This window comes from Vipera berus (assembly GCF_964194415.1).
Source record: "Vipera berus genome assembly, chromosome: 5".
Taxonomy (NCBI): Eukaryota; Metazoa; Chordata; class Lepidosauria; order Squamata; family Viperidae; genus Vipera; species Vipera berus.
Window position 1 is genome coordinate 31,657,788 of NC_138207.1, and position 18,938 is coordinate 31,676,725.

General features: G+C 38.3%; 1 protein-coding gene across 1 annotated transcript in view; it reads left to right on the plus strand.

Moving 5' to 3' along the window:
* The window catches only part of SPHKAP (SPHK1 interactor, AKAP domain containing), a gene marked incomplete at both ends in the record, with an annotated part of 244,645 nt that overhangs the window by 201,290 nt on the left and 24,417 nt on the right, over positions 1-18,938 (plus strand). The window contains 3 exons of the mRNA XM_081328536.1: positions 13,371-13,430; positions 16,585-16,719; positions 18,257-18,506. Coding sequence (XP_081184662.1) covers positions 13,371-13,430; positions 16,585-16,719; positions 18,257-18,506 — 445 coding nt within the window. The remainder of the gene's footprint in view (positions 1-13,370; positions 13,431-16,584; positions 16,720-18,256; positions 18,507-18,938) is intronic.

Here is an 18,938-nt window from a genome sequence, read left to right on the forward strand (position 1 = left end):
ATTTATTAAGGTTTTCTGAGTTTGGCTAAATCCTTTTAATGTATGTAAGTTCAACACTTTCTTGTTTAAATGAGCTAGATAGTTTGCTACTGTGAGATCTGTAAAACAGCATCCAAAGAGGTTAAAATGCTCTGCTATTACTTTATCCTTATTCTGAGTCTTAATGTTGAAATTATGTCCATTTATTCTTTTGCACAAAATCCAGCTTCTCTGTTCTATGTAGAATCCAGAGGAGCAGTGCTGGCAAATGATGACATTTGTCACATTGGAAGGAGAGCATATGAAAGTACTACTAATGTTACAAAATTATAGGGCCTGTGATGGTGATGTTGGGGTAAATGTGGGCAAAGAAGACATCCTGATTTGTTGCCAGGTCTAGTTCCCCTATCAGCATCACAGTACTACTTTTGTTGCTTCTGAGAAACTGCTTCAGGTTGGATGCTTATTTACATGCAATATGTGTCTGCCACCCAGTCCTGAGAAAGTGTAGTGTCATTGTCTGGTATGGTAGGTAGCTTATTAAGGTTTATTAAAGGTTAAGGTTTATTAAATTTATATGCCGCCCTTCTCCCTGAGGACTCAGGGCGGCTCACAACAATAAAAAAGTTAAAAGATATAAATACAAAAATTAAAATTAGTTATGTGCTTGGGTGAACTAAGCTGTATTTTTTTTCTTCATAGCATTTTCCCGCAAGTGCAGGATCCATATTTTTTTCCAGAGCAGCTGAGTGTTGATCCATGGTTGTGACAGGAATTGACTGACCAGCTAACATGAATAAGGCTGCTTTTATGTAACCTGATACCTTAGCCACTAGATCAAGTTGGCTCTCTGGCTTGACCTGTAAATAAAGGTAAAAGTAAAGGTAAAGGTTCCCCCGCACATGCGTGCTAGTCGTTTCCAACTCTAGGGGCCGGTGCTCATCTCCGTTTCAAAGCCGAAGAGCCAGCGCTCATCCGAGGATGTCTCCGTGGTCATGTGGCCGGCATGACTAGACGCCAAAGGCGCACGGAACGCTGTTACCTTCCCACCGTAGTGGTCCCTATTTTTCTACTTGCATTTTTACGTGCTTTCGAACTGCTAGGTTGGCAGAAGCTAGGACGAGTAGCAGGCGCTCACTCTGCTACGCGGCACTCAGGATTCGACCCGCCAAACTGCCGACCTTCTGATCGACAAGCTCAGTGTCCTAACCCACTGAGCTTTAAATGACAATTTAAAAAATAGTCTGAAAGGTGCTACCCAGTTAAAGTAACCTGGGATTCTTCAGTAGTATTATTTTTTGATAGTGGGTATATTTGTCATGGATTACTGCCTTGTCGTGGCGAAGGGGCTTGCGTAATTCAATGAAGCTATGAGCTATGTCATGCAGGGCCACCCAAGACGGACAGGTCATAGCTGAGAGTTCTGACAAAACGTGATCCACTGGAGAAGGAAATGGCAACCCACTCCAGTATCTTTGCCATGAAAACCCTATGGACAGTACCAAAAGGCAAAACGATATGACGCTGGAAGATGAGCCCCTCAGGTCGGAAGGCGTCCAATATGCTACTGGGGAAGAGCAGAGGGCTAGTACTAGTAGCGCCAGAAAGAATGAAGCGACTGGGCCAAAGCCGAAAGGACGCTCAGCTGTGGATGTGTCTGGTGGTGAAAGGAAAGTCCGATGCTGTAAAGATTTTTTCTCCATAGGAACCTGGAATGTAAGATCCATGAATCAAGGAAAGCTGGACGTGGTCAAACAAGAGATGACAAGACTGAACATCGACATCTTAGGTATCAGCGAACTAAAATGGACAGGAATGGGTGAATTTAATTCAGATGACCATCAGGTATACTACTGCGGGCAAGAATCCCTCAGAAGAAACGGAGTAGCCTTCATAGTCAATAAAAGAGTAGGAAAATCAATACTGGGATACAATCCTCAAAATGACAGAATGATCTCAGTTCGAATCCAAGGGAAACCATTCAATATCACAGTAGTCCAAGTCTATGCCCCAACCACCAGTGTTGAAGAGGATGAAATTGACCGGTTCTATGAAGCCCTACAGCACCTTATAGAACTAACACCCAAAAATGATGTCCTTATCATCATGGGGGATTGGAATGCTAAAGTAGGAAGCCAAAAGATAACTGGAATAACAGGCAAGTTTGGCCTTGGAGTACAAAATGAAGCAGGGCACAAGCTGATAGAATTTTGTCAAGAGAATACGATGGTCATAGCAAACACTCTTTTCCAACAACCCAAGAGACGGCTCTACACATGGACATCACCAGATGGTCAACACAGAAATCAGATTGACTATATGCTCTGCAGCCAAAGATGGAGAAGCTCTATACAGTCGGTAAAAACAAGACCAGGAGCTGACTGTGGCTCAGACCATGAGCTTCTCCTTGCAAAGTTTAGGCTTAAACTGAAGAAAGTAGGGAAAAGCACTAGGCCACTCAGGTATGAACTAAATCATATCCCTGTTGAATATACAGTAGAGGTGACAAATAGATTTAAGGAATTAGATCTGATAGACAGAGTGCCTGAAGAACTATGGACAGAGGTTCACGACATTGTACAACAGGTAGCAACCAAAACCATCCCAAAGAAAAAGAAATGCAAGAAAGCAAAATGGCTGTCTGAGGAAGCTTTGCAAATAGCTGAGGAAAGGAGGAAAGCGAAAGGCAAGGGAGAAAAACATAGATATGTCCAATTGAATGCAGAATTCCAGAGAATAGCTAGAAGAGATAAGAATGCCTTCTTAAATGAACAGTGCAAAGAAATAGAAGAAAACAATAGAATAGGGAGGACCAGAGATCTTTTCAAGAAAATTGGAGAGATGAAGGGAACATTCCATGCAAAAATGGGCATGATAAAGGACCAAAATGGCAGGGACCTAACAGAGGCAGAAGAGATTAAGAAGAGGTGGCAAAATTACACAGAAGAACTATACAAGAATGAGCTTAACATCCCAGATAATCACAATGAGGTGGTCACTGACCTCGAGCCAGACATCCTAGAATGTGAAGTGGGCCTTAGAAAAGCTGAGCAACAACAAAGCTAGTGGAGGTGACAGTATTCCAGCTGAGCTATTCAAAATCTTAAAAGACAGTGCAGTAAAAGTGCTACACTCAATTTGCCAGCAAATTTGGAAAACTCAACAGTGGCCACAGGATTGGAAAAGATCAGTTTACATTCCAATTCCAAAGAAAGGCAGTGCCAAAGAATGTTCAAACTATCGCACCATTGCACTCATTTCTCATGCTAGTAAAGTCATGCTTAAAATCCTACAAGCTAGACTTCAGCAGTATGTGGATCGAGAACTACCAGAAGTACAGGCAGGATTTCGAAGAGGCAGAGGAACTAGAGATCAAATTGCTAACATACGCTGGATCATGGAGAAAGCTAGGGAGTTCCAGAAAAACATCTACTTCTGCTTCATTGACTATGCTAAAGCCTTTGATTGTGTGGATCATAACAAACTGTGGCAAGCTTAAAGAGATGGGAGTACCAGACCATCTTATTTGTCTCTTGAGAAACCTATATGCGGGTCAAGAAGCAACAGTGAGAACTGGACACGGAACCAATGATTGGTTCAAAATTGGGAAAGGAGTCCGGCAAGGCTGTATACTGTCGCCCTGCCTATTTAACTTATATGCAGAGCACATCATGAGAAAGGCAGGGCTAGATGAATCAAAAGTTGGAATTAAGATTGCCGGAAGAAATATCAACAACCTAAGATACACAGATGATACCACTCTAATGGCAGAAAGTGAAGAGGAACTAAAGAGCCTCTTGTTGCGGGTGAAGAAGGAGAGTGCAAAACTTGGGTTGAAACTTAACATTAAGAAAACCAAGATCATGGCATCTGGCCCTCTCAATTCCTGGCAAATAGATGGGGAAGAAATGGAGGTAGTGACAGATTTTGTTTTCCTGGGCTCCAAGATCACTGCAGATGGGGACTGTAGCCAAGAAATTAAAAGACGCTTGCTCCTGGGAAGGAAAGCCATGGCAAATCTAGACAGCACACTAAAAAGCAGAGACATCACCCTGTCAACAAAAGTGCGTATAGTCAAGGCTATGGTCTTCCCAGTTGCAATGTATGGCAGTGAAAGTTGGACCATAAAAAAGGCTGAGCGCCAAAGAATTGAGGCCTTTGAACTATGGTGCTGGAGAAGACTCCTACGAGTTCCTTGGACTGCAAGGCGATCAAACCGGTCAGTCCTAGAGGAGATCAATCCTGACTGCTCTTTAGAAGGCCAGATCCTGAAGCTAAAACTCAAATACTTTGGCCACCTAATGAGAAGGAAGGACTCACTGGAGAAGAGCCTAATGCTGGGAAAGATCGAGGGCAAGAGAAGAAGGGGACGACAGAGAATGAGGTGGCTGGATGGAGTCACTGAAGCAGTAGGCGTGAGCTTAAATGGACTCCAGAAGATGGTAGAAGACAGGAAGGCCTGGAGGAATGTTGTCCATAGGGTTGCGATGGGTCGGACACGGCTTCGCAGCTAACAACAACAACATATTTGTCAGTCATACTATCTTATGATAACACTAGTACCAAGAAATCTAACTTTCAGATGGCTTCTTATCAAAAATTTAGTAGCTAACAACAATAGAAAAACCTTACATTCTTTTTATGTGTTGAGGAAAACGGAGAATAGACACTAGATGAGGATTAAAAGTCTCTTTAAGGAAAAAAAAATCCAGTTTCAAAGACAATGACAGCAATTGTTGACTCCTTTTTCAGATTTTTAAATAACTAGTGACAACATTGTGTATGTTTGCAAGACCCTGTAGGGGTATGCAAATATTACTAAGCTGAATAGTATAAGAAAATTGAAGGTGATGAAACTAAATACAGATGAGCTTATAAAAAAATCCATAATTTTATTTAGCCATCTTGTGATATTTACTCACTGCTTCAGTAGCTGAAACAAAAGAAAAGCTTTGGAATTGGGGCTCTAAATACATACACACAAACATACACGCACTTCATATTACAAAGAGGGGAAAACATTTAGGTTTTTTCCCCAAATACTAAGTAAATACTCCTTCCATCCATCCAACTATGAATATCGGTTTGTATGTGCGTGCGCTGGCATGTGTTTATTGTTACAGTGACTCATTACATTTAATTGTCACAGCTGGAAGTATCATAAAATTGTGCATAGTAAACAGCAGGATAGTATTTTAAGTCACAGGAAATCCAAGGGTAAATCTTTAGAATTTTAAATAATTAAACCAGTCAATACAGTCATACCCAAATGCTTACAATAATGTTCTTTTAAAAAAGACATGATTTTGGCAATAAGAAATATAATTCTATTACTTATTTAAACTGACCAATAACTCTCAAATATCTGACAGAATAAAATTCTGTCAAATACTATCATAAGAAACATGCATACTCTTTGGGAATTATTATTGGGACTGTCCATATAGTGCTATTTATTTGTATTTGTTCATAATTTAGAGTTTAAAGGCTGCACAATTCAATAGTGACTCATATAATGTTATTAATTCACTATAGTCTAATAATTCATAATAGCAAACAGGTCAGATAACCACAGAGGTCATTCTGATAAAATTGTTCCGGAATAGATAAATAAATGAGAAGCCATTACATTTTCACATACAGTCTTATATGTAGTAATATAATTTTATTTATTTTTTTGCTTATTTATTTAACAAATGTATATAGCTGTCACTGTCACAAAAAGTGATTCCAGGCAGTTTATAAGCAGAATAAAAGGCCTTCTTGGCCATATCTGACATCTGCTGTTCAAGCAAGAGCTGCAATATAGGAAGACGCCCAGATTGTATACCAGTCTCGAAAGGAGAAGTGCTATGCATCCATGCTCAAAGATGCAGTATCCTAGATCTGGCTGGCCAAATACCCACAGTTACTCAGCCTTGGTAGGATTGAGTTGGAGACAGTTCCTCCCCATCCAAACAGGACAACTTTCGGATACTATGACAGAACTATGACAGTTTCACTTAGATGCTCTGTAGTTGGAAGATATTTATTTATTATTTATTTATTTGTTTGTTTTATATACCGCCCTTCTCCCGGAGGACTCAGGGCGGTGTACAGAGCAATAAAGTAAGAATACAATAAAGCAATAAAGTGAGAAAATTTTAAAACCCAAATCCATCAGGCCAGGCCGGCTTGTTGGAATAGATAAGTTTTTAGATCACGCCGGAAGGAGCGAAGGTCGGGGGCCATCCGGATTTCAGCTGGTAAGCGGTTCCAAAGGATTGGCGCACCCACCGAGAATGCTCTCCCCCTGGGGGTCACCAGCCGACATTCTCTGACCGGTGGCACCCTGAGGAGGCCCTCTCTGTGGGAGCGCACAGGACAGAGGTATGTTGATGCTGGCAGTAGGTGTTCCCGTAGGTAATCCGGACCCACGCCATGTAGGGCTTTGTATGTCATCACTAGCACCTTGAATTTCACCCGGAAGGCAACTGGAAGCCAGTGCAGCTCACGGAGCAGAGGTGTAATATGGGAGTATCGGGAGACCCCCAAAAGCACTCGTGCAGCTGCACTCTGTACCAGTTGAAGCTTCCGAGTGGTTCTCAAGGGCAGCCCCATGTAAAGAGCGTTGCAGTAGTCAAGACGAGAGGTCACAAGTGCATGGGTGACTGTACGCAAGACATCCAGGTCCAGATAGGGTCGCAACTGGCGCACCAGACGAACCTGGGCGAAGGCCCCTCTAGTCACAGCTCCTATATGATCTTCTAAGGAGAGCTGTGAATCTAAGAGGACACCCAGATTGCGAGCCTTATCTACGGGGGGTAATAACTCGCCCCCGATATTAAGAGATGGAATAATTTGAATATCCTGACATGCCGGTATGTACAGCCATTCAGTCTTGTCCAGGTTGAGTTGAAGCCTGTTCCTCCCCATCCATTCCCGGACCGCTTCCAGGCAACGGGACATCACGTCGAGGGCATCACTGATGTGGTTTGGGGTCGAGATGAAAAGCTGGGTGTCATCAGCATACTGATGATAACCCACTCCAAAACCACGGATGATCTCACCTAGCGGTTTCATATACATGTTAAACAGGAGAGGTGAGAGGACCGACCCCTGAGGAACTCCATAAATGAGAGGCCTCGGGGTCGATCTCTGGCCACCCGCCAACACCCACTGTGAACGTTCCAGAAGGTAGGAGGAGAACCACTGAAGAACAGTGCCTCCCACTCCCAATCTCCTGAGACGCCGCAGTAAGATACCATGGTCGATGGTATCAAAAGCCGCAGAGAGGTCTAATAGGACCAGGACAGAGGAATGACCCCTGTCCCGAGCCCGCCAGAGATCATTCATCAGAGCGATCAATGCCGTCTCCGTGCTGTGTCCGGGCCTGAAACCCGATTGGTACGGGTCTAGATAATCAGTATCCTCAAGGAACAGAGGAAGCTGATGCGCCACTACGCTCTCAACAACCTTCGCAAGAAAGCGAAGGTTGGAGACCGGGCGAAAGTTGTTTAAAACAGCTGGGTCCAGGGAAGGCTTTTTGAGGAGGGGTCTCACCACCGCTTCTTTCAAGGCTGCGGGGAAACTGCCCTCTTTCAATGAAGCAGTTACCACTGCATGGATCCAGCCTCGTGTCCCATCCCGAGCCGCATAAACCAGCCAGGAGGGGCACGGGTCCAATAAGGATGTACACTTAGAAAAATATATATATAATTATTATCATCAGCCTCTTGATGATACCGAACTCCAAACTAGGAGATGACCTCAGCCAGCAGTTTCAATTAGATGTTGAAAAGGAGTGGACAAAGAGTAGAGTCCTGCGGTACCCCCCACATACTGGACCACTGCAATTCCTCATTGAATGTTCTTGCCAATAGTAGAGAATCTATATCAACAGGATTGAACTGTTAGGTTCTGCTGTTGTCAGAACTTGTTTGTTTTCTTTGTGATGTCAAAATCCACTGTCCTGGGCACTGATTATATTATCTAGCCCGGTAATGAAATATCTTGTCAGAAAACAGCCAAATGATGTGTTCTTTATTAAGCTAGACTGGAGGGTCATCATCTTTACGAGGTGGAATGGAATCTGAATTCATCTCCAGGGTAACATAAAAAGGCTTTTTTCTGAATTTACTGAGAAATGAAGAAGAGATATTTGAAAGTTCAGCTGGAAATCTGCCAGAAAATTGTTTTGTCTGACAAACAGAAGTTTGGTATCAATCATCAGTGACTGACATAGCCAAGTGCTGTCAAAGGGTGGTAAGGCAGCAGACTGGTGCTTTTGCTTTTCTTAGTAATTTTGACAAAGCATAAATGCAATTTATTTTATATGACAGGTGCCTGCTCAGCATTTTGATGCCCCTCAGAAGAATTGGAGCTGGTCAATAGACTGGGAGAGCAGATAACTACTTTGCTGAGGATATCATTTTTTTTTTTTTTGCATTAGGATGCCTCTTACAGTATTAAAAACAAGGCATAGAGTTTCATTTCAGAAATGAAAAGCTGAAGCTAAATTTGAGAAAAGTTGGCCTTTTGCCCTTAACTTTATGAATTCTAGAGCTGTGTTTTGCTTCTCACCAAAGAAATATAATATAGAACAATATTTTCATTCCTAGCCTTTAGCTGACTCTAGTGTTTGCAAAAGATGTTCATCCAAATGCTAAAAGCACTCAAGGGAGCCAAGATTTTGAGCTCCTCATGACCCATCATAATACTGTGGGGAAAAATTATATGAAATTATGAAGGCATAACAATCCCCTCCATAATGCATCTTAATTTATTTCCAATCTGACCAAAAAACCTGAAATGTGAATATGATTTGATAAATAAAGCATGTAAACTGGGCTGGTGCAATGGAAAGCAATGTGGCATAGACCAATACAAGACCATAGACCAATACCAAACTTGTAGTTTGACTTTGCAAATAGATTGACTATTAAAAAGAAGTTGTGGTAGATTAATGTGTTAGATTCAGATTAGACCAGTTGAGTAGAAACGTTATGGTTGGAACAAAATCCTCCTAATTTTCTATTATGTGTCCCACCTCCTCCAAAAAATCACTTTCCTTCAGTCAAAAATGATTTTTTTTAATCAAGAAGAAACATGCTTATAGTGGGGAAAACTGTATGAGGAAAAAAAGCACATGATTGATATTGAAATACAGAAAAGGTAGACTGATGTCTTATATGCAGTGGTTCTCAACTTTTTCTTCACCATGTACTCCCTTTAAATACCTTTTTGGCTACAGACAATGACCAAGGCCACCAAGACTTAAGGCTTAATTAATAACATTTCTTCCAGCCTTCACAGACCCCTTGTGATAACATTGCAGCTCCTCAGGGGTCCATGGACCACAGGTTGAGAACCACTGTCTTACTGTATATGAATATACTCTTCATTCAAAGAGTCATTCTACTTCTACTGTAACTATGGAACCAGTCTAGACAGTTGAACAAAATATATTCTTTCTATATCCTCCAAAATACGGGGTGAAAAAAATCCATATGAACAGGACAAGTAATTTACAAGGTTACGCCTGTATAAGCTACCCTTAACATGTGGGTCTAATGCTTTATACTGATCTTGACACCCAGAGCAGACAGTTATATTTGCAATCATGAAAGAAAAATTATTAACGTGTGAAAAATCTGAGTATCCATCAGACTAGGAAAGTAATATACAAATGATATGATATTGGAAATAACAAAACTGAACTATAAAAAACTCAACTACCTTTACTAAATCATCCTTGCCTAATGTCATGTCTGCTTTAAGCCTGTCTCATTATTAATGCTTTTTGTAAAGTATATAATTTTCACTTGGAAGATATTTATGATAGTGGTCATAAATGTGAGAATACTGGATGATTTCAATTTCAAATGATTTTTCACTGTCAGTTTCAGTTTCACTGATAGTAAAGAGAAATGGTGGATGCCATCAGATGTATGCTCCAAAGAGGAACTTGTAACACACAACCATATGCACTATTTTTCAGATTTTGGCAAAACAGATTTTATTAATGCTGATAGTACAAGAGGTTTACACACAAGAGAACATTCCTAGCAAAATCCAAGAAGGAAACAGCAAATGATGGGGTAAGGAAGGTGGCTCCTTATAGGCTAAGGCAGCCTTAAGATTGTTCTACAGCTTTATTCTCTTAATGCCAACTCTTGAATAATCTTTATCACTGTAGAATAGATAATTTGCAAGCTGAATCACGTCAGCTGCTCCAGCTGCTCCAGTCAAGGTTCCCTATAAGATAGACTGTGCTTTCCACATCTATGAGTAGAATTGTACTGGAGGCTCTAAATAGGAGTTGGGGGATGTTTTTCTTTTTGAGCTGACTATTCTGCTAGGAAGCCTTCAATTCAATGCATCTCAATATTTCCATGTTGTTATTCAATGGCAATTGTATTAATAAGCCATTCTTTGTGGCAGAATTTTCTTGACTATTATTACATATATGTAATACATATATGAATACATATATGAAGCAATGGATGAAAACTAATCAAAGAGAGAAGCAACATAGAACTAAGGAGAAATTTCCTGACAGAACAATTAACCAGTGGAACAGCCTGCCTCCAGAAGTGGTGAATGCTCCAACACGGAAAGTTTTTAAGAAGAGACTGGACAGCCATTTGTCTGCCTGAGCAGGGGTTGGACTAGAAGACCTCCAAGATCCTTTCCAACTCTATTATTATTGTTATTGTTGTTATTATTATTACTATTATTATGTATTTTCCAGGAAAAACAGTAATAAGCTGAGCATTTTAAAAAACTCACAAAAGACATCGTTATGCACAAGTTATTACCAAACTTAAAATATTCTGTAAATAGGATTGCTTTATAGTGTATCTTTATGGCAAATATTTTCTGTAATGTAGCCAAGCATAAATTTACATGGTTGAAGTGGCAATCACCATCCAAACGACTTATTTTAAGATTCATTTATTTAAATATATGTCTAGAACAATGCAAAGACAACATTTTAAAGTAAAATAATATATTATCTTTTCTTGAGTTTTCCTTTCTGGGTTCAATTTGTCAATATATTGTGTATCTGGTTGCCACAGCCACTGTATTTTTTTTTACATGGAATCAATGCATATTAATGTACATAGGCATAAATGAAAACCAGATAAATATAAGACCTTAAACTGAATTGTGCTATGACACATTGCTGATATTTGTTCTACAGCCAGCAAGCTTTCTTTCTGACTTTAATTTCAGTCCCAAATCAACAACAAAAAAGTTGTGATTTGTTTAAAAGAGATATAATCAGGGCTTTTTTTCTCATAGAACGCCCAGAATGGAGTTCTGGCACCTTTTTTGGATGGAACCTTGTAGGGTAGGCAAGGCAGGTTGTATGACCTGTGTGAGTTCCAGCACCTTTTTCTTTTACAAAAAAAGCACTGGATATAATTGTCTGTTTTTTTATAAATATCAGAGAACATTATCATCATGTTATAGAACAGCATTTGCTGAAATTGTTTTCAGATTCCTCACAGTCCTATACTGCTAATCTGGCTTCATTACTTGTATTTGATCAGTTTGTATATTATGATTAACACAAGATTTTTTGTCATGTACATCTGATTGCAATACTGTTTTTTTCTTTAGTTTCATCTGACAAAATTGACTTGGAACATAGTTCAAATGAATATATTTAGAATACAGTCCCCAGTGCTAGCATATTCAGAAACCAGATTGTGGGCAATCTCAACAGAACTGATTGATATCATAAAGAATGGAGTCTTTTTTTGTGATGATTTCAAGAAAGTGCAAGTTGCCCCAAAAATTATAAGATTGTTTGATCTATCTGTGCTCACCTATGTATAGTACAGGGTAGTGATGGGCAAGAAAGGATAAAATCTCTTTGACCTCTATAAAGTACCATTTAGAGTCTTTGCTTTAATTCTCTTTATATTCACGCATAGGCTATATATGCTAAGACAGTCAAGCTCTAGTAATATTTATTTTTCTCCTTGTCCTTGTAATGTTTTCCTTACCTCATCCTCAGCCAATGAGTTTGACAGGCTTAAGCTCCTAGCTCTACCAATAATATAATATGTTTTTCCTTGTAGGGGAAGGAAGATAGGTCAGACTGAGAATATATGTATCTTGTCTATATATCCAGGATTTAAAGATTGAAACTGATCGCATTTCCAGATAGTGATTAGGACTTTATAATTGGGATTGCTGAGAATAAGTTGGATGGTGCATCCCATTCCAGTCTTGGAGCTTATAGGGAAACATATATAAGAATCAACTCAAATCAAATCAATTGAAAACCATCTAAAGAAAACACCAAAAAATAGCACAAGTCATGGAAATTAGTCTTTAATCCAAATAATTTCTCACTATCTGTGTCAATCCTGGAATTGATAAATTGATAAAGTGTCATGGACAGAATATTGGACGAAGTTTGGTTGTGTTAAGATCCAGTTTTATTTCTCTTTTTAATTTTAGAAAAAAATGTAAGGCTACAGTTCTCAGCCTGCTTTACTATTGGCTGTATTGTCTGGGATTGCTGAAAGTTTTTATACTCTAATCTGCCTCTGCTAGCTAATTCCCACTGACTCCTTACTGTGTACCTAGTATTCTTCTACATTTGGCATTCATTGAAATTTCAAACAGAGCTTCTTATGGTTGTATAATAGTACTGCTGATAAGAGAGAATATATGTAGCTCAATGAACTTTGGGGTATTTGGTACTCTGAAAGTATTGCTCCTTGATTATACTATATACAGAGGAACATTTATAAGTGTCTTGTAATTTTTTACTTGCATCAAAGAAATAACTAGGTATAGCAAAATTTCAGTTCTCAGCTAGTTTGTGTAGTACATAATCCAAATAAGAAACTTATTATTGATAGATAGTCCCATTGTTTCAACTGCACAATAGTTTGTGTCTTTGGAAAGGAAGATTTCTACTAAGAAATTCTCAAGAAAGCATTCTCATACCCCACCTCCAAATATATAAATATACAGATACTTGTCTTCCTTGTGTATGAATGGCTTCTTGGGTGCCAGGGGAAAGTCATCATTTATCTTTTACTGTTCAAAATCAAGCATCTTTGTGGGAAACATTGAATAATACTGTATGTAGTATTAAAAAAATTCAGCCTGGGTCACTGAAGAATCCTAGCTAGTCTGATTAGGAAGGACAAAACATAAATCAATTTCTTATGTTCCAGATTAATTTAATAAAGTCCTTCTAAGTAACAGGCTACTTACTTTTGGACATTTTTTTGTGGTAACAGCTGTAATTCTGCAAAAGGACTTTAAGAAAAATGAGTTTATTTTTTGTCTCCAAATAGGTTTATAGATTTTTTTTTCCTGGGATCTGTTATAATCTATTCCCCCTCTCTTTTTTTCATTTGTCTTTCATACTCTCATTACAGGTGTGCTTTGTGAATCTGGATGCAGGCAAGGCTGATTACAACAGTGAATTCATGAAACAGGCAAGTGTTCTTCTAGTATACATGCAGTAGGATTCATGTAGGAATAGATCCAACAGTATTTCCATGCAGCCTTGCAGGTCATGGTGTGATTTCGGTCAGTCACTCTTCTGCATCCAATTTATCTCACAGAATGTTTGTGGTGCAGAGAAGACTTAAGAAACCTGCTTAGGTATGTTGCTTTGAGCTTCTTAGATGGAAAATTGAACATGAATCCAATTAATTGTGAAATTCAATGCTTAAACACTATGACTGTTTCTCACATCTGGATTATAGAAATTTCAGCAGTCTCCACACAGAAACACACATTTCTAGAAATATCCTATCCACCGAGCCTTGGTGGAGCAGTGGGCTGCCTCCTTAAGTAACACCAGCTGCCTGCAATTAGTGCAGGTTCGAGTCCCACCAGGCTCAAGGTTGACTCAGCCTTCCATCCTTCCGAGGTAGGTAAAATGAGGACCCAGATTGTTGGGGGCAATAAGCTGACTTTGTAAAAATGCTGCTGGGGGGGGGGGCGAAAGCCCTAATAAGCAGGCATATACATAGAATGAAGGCTATTGCTAAGCACATTGATTTGTGCTTCTTAGATTGTAAGCCACCCTGAGTCTTCGGAGAAGGGTGGGATATAAATGGGATTAAAAAAATTGCACAGCCATAAGGCAACTGACATTCAGTGATAAACTAATTAATAAAATTGTTGACAAAGAAGAAAATAGTTTCAACCCCCTTGTCCAGATTAGACACTATTCTTGCAAATGTGGGTTATGCTACTATTACTACTATTATTCCATGGATTCCCTTCTGGTATTATTTTATATTATTATAATTATGTTGCTTGCACAGTCAACCCAATATTTAGACTGGATTTGTCACTTTTATTCACCTACCAAGTTCTTCCCAAAGACCTGGGATAGGCAGATGTTATTATTTAATAATATTAAAGGCATTGTCACAGGGTGTAATCTATTCAATTTATTTATTTATTTATTTATTTATTTATTTATTTATTTATTTATTTATTTATTTATTTAGTTTTATATACCGCCCTATTCCCGAAGGACTCAGGGTGGTTTACAGGGCAAAGTTAAAAGACAAAATAAGAGTTAAAATAGAATTAAAATAAGATTAAATAACCATTAGTAGCCCAAAGTTTAAAAATTTTAAAGTTTAAAAATTAAAACCCCTCAGTCCAGGCCAGATAAATCAAGTAACCAAGTTTTTAGGTCCCGGCGAAACGAAAGAAGGTCGGGGGCAGTCCAGAGTTCCACAGGCAGATCGTTCCACAGAGCAGGCGCGCCCACAGAGAACGCCCTAATTGCCTAATGGGGATTTTCTTCAGTGCTCAAGTGGTGCTCCAGATGTTTTGGGATTGCACTCAAGGTGCCGATTACTATTGGTACTATCTTTCTTTTCTTTTTTTACCACAGATGTTCTGCTTTTATTTGTAGACCTTTGTATCTTGTGATTTTTCTCCAGTTCTTTCTCTTCTGTTCTGCTCTTTACAGACGTTGCAACATCTATTATCCAGACATTTTGTCGTCTTATTTATGATTGTTAAGTCTCTTATAATAAATATTTTTCTAAAATGTCTCAATTCATTTCTAGACATTGGAGCAGAGAATTGCCAGTAATCTCTATTTTGAAGATCTTATTCCACTGCTTTGCCAGTTTCTCATTGGACTATTTAAATAAGTTCTTTTTTAGATCAGCAGTCATCTCATTCCATTCCCAATAATTTCAGAATTAAATTAGTTTTGTAAGGATCTTTGAATTTAGAGTGTGGAAACTTCAATTCAAAAAATCATTTCTCAGTCTGGGTAAAGCACATGCACAGAAAGGCTCACGGCAACATCATTCTCACATTTAGAAAACAGGTTTTATCCAAACTGTTCTTGTAGAGATAATGCATACTGGATAATTGCTCAGAAATTCCTTGGCAAACATCAAGTAAAATTATTCTATCAATACCTTCTGTGCTGAGGTTTTTCCTAATAAATTTATGACAATTAATTTTAAGCTGCCTTTTTGTCTGCATACTTTTAAAAACCTGAAAAATATTTTTCCCTTCTAATTTTTTAATCTAAACTGATTAAATATTCTAGTTGTTTTGTCACTTGTTCTTCCCTAATCTAATCATTTTAATTACTAAACACCCTAGGTTCCCTTCTAGACGCTTGTGTAGAAAACATTTTCATTATCTTGGTAAAGTCTATTTGACTGAAATGATTTTTTATTTTTTTTTTGTCTACACTTAATATTTAGTATGTTGGATTTAAGCACATTTTCAAAGTCATGGAAGAAGTTAGATCTTGATCTCCAGTGCAAATGTAGAACAGCAAAGGTTTCTGGTTCCAAACTGTATAACAAGGGAATGAAAAAAAATTCTATGATCACATTCCAGTTCAACAGCTGATTTTTAAAAAAAAAAAAAAAACTTGGACTAATCTGTGATAATTCTGTGGAAAGTTTCTCAGTATCATTCAGGCCTGGTGCTCAAAACAAATACTTCAAAATTCTTTCATGTTGAGTCCTTTTGTGCTGATCTCTGATGGTTTGGGCATTTTATTACATTCTATCTACAAGTCTGAAGTTGGCTGAGCTCAAAATTATCAGTTTTTCTTATGCTTAAAATAGACTGAAGGAAGCAAATTAAGCTCCCCTCCTTGAACCAGCACCAGTCCACAGTATGCCAAAAACTGTTTCGGACAAATAATGAAGCCCCATCTGTGGGATGCAGGCAGCACATGAAACCACGCCCCCTCCAGTCCGTGGAAAGACCTCTCTCCACGAAATCAGTCCCTGGAGCCCAAAAGGTTGGGGGAGGGGCACTGGTCTAGTTAACATAGTTAACTAGGGGAATTTCTAAAAGTTGTGCCTGATTCTAATCCAACAATTCTCAATCTTTTTCTAACACTAGAAATCAGTCATATAGCCCTTATTAGGCATGTAAATAAAAAACGTTAAAATGGATGGCTGAAATTGTGTGATCTCATAACATCTCCATTTTAAAATTCACCTCCGTTTACTATCAATGAGAAGTTCATTCTCAGATCATTTTTGAGGATGTCAGTAATCAGAATTATTTTATATTTGATAGCAAGGCTATGTTAACAAACACAATACAATCTGCCTCAAGATCCTGATTCTTGTATTTCAGAAATTGGTCAATATCTCTCCAAATCTTCCAAAGTTTATTGCCTCAATGAATGTACAGCCACCAAACGACAATGAAATTATTTTCCTGAGTGGATTAACTTCAGAAAATCTTCAGGCTGATTTTGAAGTGCCCCAGGTATGAACTTCAAATTAACCTTTAGAAATGCCTTCACGCCCCGATCAATATTTCAGAAATAATTGCAGAAACATACAGAGGTGTACACTAGCCAGCTAGTAGCCAGATGAATGTTGTATACAAATGAATAAAATAAGGATGCTATAGTCCTATATCCATGTACATGGGAGTATGTCTCATTTATCCCAAGGGAACATAGTACTGAACAAATATATATAGAATTATACATGGTACCAAATGTGTAGGTTGGGTAGTTAGCATATATGTATGAGCAATAGCTGATCAGTTTATTCAAACCACTGTCTTAGGATTTAAATTATATGCAATTCCCTTGAATGCAACACAGAAAATCAATTTGTATATGACTCCACTACAATATTGTGATCCTAATACTAAAATACATCTGGAGGCACTGGATTACATGAAGCCACTATGCATATTTTTAAAATTATGGTTAAACACAATGGGAGTTGCCCTGAATGAACATTACTCTAAACCTGATTGTTGCTACTATATATATGAATCTATATATTTCAAGAATTCTTATCTAGGCAATTTTTAATAAAACAGATTTTTTATCATATTAAAAATTTTAATTATATAAACAGAAGATTACATTCATGGAATGAGATTTGTTCTCACATAAAAGATTTTTTCATGAGCAGAAGGGATTCCATTGTGAGTGCAAGTTTCTTTTTGTGAACTAAAGCATTAGACTCAATCTAATTATAACTATTTATAACAACAAATACCTGGTACCACCACTCATGTACAGAAAATAGCCAATTTGTAGCCATGGTTGGCAATGTCTCCAGACCATTCACTTCTTTAAGTGTTCAAACTAATCCACTGTAAACATTTTCAAAATATTTATAATCACAGGTACTCATCCATTGGCATCTATATATATACTATCAAAAGAGAGGTTTAACTGGATGAGAACAAAATGGCTCTGTTATTATTCTGGGACTGTATCAGGGCTAACTATACTTAGAATCAGGCTCCTATTCTGGGCAGATGTATTTGAGCTGTCCCCTTTCAAATTACATATCTTTTGACCCTGAAGCAGGAAATGAATCTGAGAATACAGTAAAGAACAGAATCTGATATCAAGTTTAACAAAGTCATGCAAGCATATATAACTTGAACATACTGGCTCTTTATTTAATTTAATTTAATTTAATAACATTTATATACCGCCCTTCTCCCTGAGGACTCAGGGCGGTTCACAGGGCAGAATAAAATAGCGAATACAAACATTAAAATAAGATTAAACAAATTGCCCTAGTTAAAAACAATATAAATACAACACTAAAAACATATGTGATGCATATGTTCAGTGGAGCATACCCCTGAGTTTAGGATTGTAGCCCTTCAAGCAGAATATACATCATATCTTGTAAATGTTATGAATGCGATATTTTTACACAAGAAATAACTTGGGAATCTGAAAAAAATGTATAAAATATTCCTTATTTTTATCTCATATTTGCATAATTTCCATGTGTTGTTTCCTTCTTCCCCCTCTGTCCCCTAGTGTTCTTGGCTGGCAGATGTATGTCTTCTTCAGTGTGCAAGAGGAAACAGAAGGAAGAACACAAGCTGCATCATCTTTGAAATAAACAAGTTTCTGATCGGCCTGGAGCTCATGCAGGAAAAGCAGCTGCATGTAGAGGCTGGCAGCTTGAAGCCAGAAGATGATACTAACTGCTCTGTGTCTTCAATAGAAGAAGATTTTCTCACAGCATCAGAACACTTTGAAGATGAGGATGATGAATATAAACAGGGTAAAATCTGGGGGCCTGAATGCGGATTCATAACCGTCTGTCTTACTTAGGAGCAGATGATTGATTAATCATGTGCAATCCAGTTGATAGGCACTTTTAGCATGCATAGACCTTCTTCAGGATTATCTATCCCCCCAAGTCTTTCACACCGTTCAACAGTGCAGCTATGAGTGCAATAGTTGAGTGTCCTCCTAGCTCCTGATCATTCTCTTCTTGCTATCACCTTTCTCAAAATTAGAGAAAAGAAAGACAAAATTAGAGTCTTCGCATAAAGGGCCCAGGATATGACAATTTGAATCTGGTAATTTGTGCCTTGAGTGAGAATTCTGGAATGATTTGTTCTATGATTTTATGAAACATGGAAAGAGATTTTTAATAACCTGCATGTCATTAAATATCATTCAAAATATCATCCATGAGAGAGATATTTGA